Raw genomic sequence first — 2534 nt, forward strand, 5'->3', positions numbered from 1 at the left:
CCCTGGCCACGACACTACAGTCAGGGACAAGACGATGAGTGAGATGCTTCTTAGACCAAGCCAAGTGCTAGAGGGGATTCCCCCCAGCACCTGACCAGGAGCTTCCCCACCAACGACAAGGTCTTGCATCTCCTAGGGGAAGATCCGTCATAGATATTAACTAAATCAAACTGAGACGGTACGGCAAAAGAACTGAAAATGTTTGGGATGTGTGAATAGGCCCTTAAACTTACTTTGATTTTTTCTTCCAATTAGGGAAGGTAGTTTTATTTATGAAATAATAATAAAATAAAATAACGCTATATTGTGCAAAAAGCCTAAATAGCTTCATCGACAAACCATTTACAAAACAAACAAAAGCACAAAAAATATACAAATAATACAATTCAAAAAAAAAAATAAGTCATTAACAGCAGAACACAAAAAAAAGGCGTATCAATAAAATTTTACAATAGGAAAATTGTAAATGGATATAATTTTAAGAGTTATAAAATATTAAATACTCGACCTTTGACCAGTGTGTGAGATGATCAAAATTTTAAAATTCAAAATTGTTCATGATTAAACATCAACAAAAAAGTCGTTTACCGCATATAGGGCTCTCTCCGGTAAGTATGCTTTCAGAGCTTTGCGAAATGCGGGAAAGAATGAAAGCGACTTGATATTCAACAGCAGATGATTGTACATTTTTTGGCATTGTAAAGTATTGAACCTTTAGCTAGTTCTGAGCTCGGGATTGGCAGATAAAGATCGTGCTCCGCATTCCTAAATGGATAGTTGTGAGATGACCTTTCGGGAATAGCAGATATGTGCTTGCGGATTAAGCAAACGGATTCAAAAATGAATAAAGAAAGAAGAGTCAGTATGTTGAAATTTTTAAAGAAATTCTGGCAGTGAGTTCTACTGCTCAGTCCCAATAAATATCGAACTGCTCTCTTTTGAAGTTTGAAAATACGATCAAATTTTGTTGCGCAGCAAGTACCCCAGAATGGAAGGGCATAACGAAGATGTGACTCAAAAAGGGCATAATAGGCTATTCTAGAGGTTGATAAGTCAAGTTCCTTAGAAACTGCTACTAACAAATATAATGTCCCGGATCTATAATAGAGGATATATCTCTCATTTTCTATTGCTTCCTTGGATTTCAGGTTAATTCCTATTGTGAGGATCTGACCATGGCCCTCCTCCCTCGAGTTGATGACTCGCCAACTCGATGTCTTTACATTGAAATTCTGGCAAACACGTAATTTTGTAACTGATCGTTAAACTTGTCAGAAAGTTAATGTTTATGCAAAAAATAGTTATTTTTTATATATATACTCCAGGGTTGTCGCAACTAACGTCGCATCCCCACGCCTAACCGCCACCTCTTACGATCAAGAACATCTTCCTCTTCCAAGTTACTGTCCTCCATTGCCCTTCTGATGGCCTCATTCCAAGATCTTCTAGGCCGTCCTCTTTTCCTTTTTCCAGGAGGTGACCAGCTGTAGATACGGTAGGGCCATCTTTGGTATTCCATGCGTAGCAAGTGTCCAAACCACTTAAGGCCCCTCCGATCGACTCTATCCACTACTGTCTGTGTGGCATCCGTTTTGGCTCTGATTTCCACACGTCCCTAACTCTGTCCAGTTTAGATACTCCCGCACTGCGTCTCAAATAGTCCATTTCGAGTGCATTCAAAGCTCGCTTTTGTTCAGCTTTTAAGGTCCAAACTTCACACCCATAAGTTACTACCGACTCCACTAGGGCTCTTCCAATATGTACTTTTGTGTTTGGTCTTGTGTTTTTATCCCACCAGATGCCATTCAGTGCTCCTATAATCTTCCGCCCTTGTTCTATTCTAGCAGATACTTCTGTTTTGTCCAGTCCCTTTTTGGTTATACGTGCCCCCAAATATTTAAACCATTCAACCTGTCTGAGCTTTACATTGTCAGTAATAAAAATGTCAAATTTATCATCTGAATTGGTCACTAGATATTCCGTTTTATCAATGTTCACAGTAAGGCCCCATTCCGTGTATGCCGAATTTAATCTGCTCATCATGAATTCAAGGTTGTAAGTATCTTGAGCTATGACCACCCGATCATCGGTAAAATTCAATGTAACCAAACAGTCATCTCCTACAGGGATGCCCATTCCCCCACATCTCTTCTTCCAGTCCCAGAATGAGTGGGAGGGGGGTTAATCACTTCGACCTTACAGATCCATTGTGTCCCCCTTTCTTGAATCATAACTCATCATACAGTCCCAGGGCTTTGACAAAAGCCAGTATCTGGGACGGTTTTATAGAGGGTAGTTCTTCATCTCCAATATCAGTCGTACCAAAATTCATGGCACGAATGGTTGTCGTCTCGGCGCACTCAGTGATGAGGTGTACTGGTGTTTCACCATCTTCCCCACAGAATCTGCATTCGCCGTTTCTTCTTAGTTTCAATCTACTGAGGTGTTCATTGATGAGACAGTGTCCTGTTAAAAACCCCGTGACAATCCGAAGATTGTTCTTACTCGACCCAGAAGATCTGTGATTTTTATTG

At 40.2% G+C, this 2534-nt stretch overlaps 1 protein-coding gene across 1 annotated transcript; it reads right to left on the reverse strand.

Annotated features, from left to right (window-relative positions):
• Positions 1-1569: 1569 nt before the first annotated feature.
• On the reverse strand, positions 1570-2136 carry LOC115888679. Its single transcript, XM_030908459.1, has one exon. It carries the CDS (start codon positions 2134-2136, stop codon positions 1570-1572), a length of 567 nt encoding a protein of 188 aa, XP_030764319.1.
• Positions 2137-2534: the final 398 nt, after the last annotated feature.

Source organism: Sitophilus oryzae, unplaced genomic scaffold, assembly GCF_002938485.1.
Source record: "Sitophilus oryzae breed Bouriz unplaced genomic scaffold, Soryzae_2.0 scaffold_806_pilon_pilon, whole genome shotgun sequence".
In the NCBI taxonomy this organism is placed as follows: Eukaryota; Metazoa; Arthropoda; class Insecta; order Coleoptera; family Curculionidae; genus Sitophilus; species Sitophilus oryzae.

Bases quoted from the DNA above. Each gene is read 5' to 3' on its own strand.
- LOC115888679 (XM_030908459.1), bottom strand. From the start codon at position 2,136: ATGGGCATCCCTGTAGGAGATGACTGTTTGGTTACATTGAATTTTACC.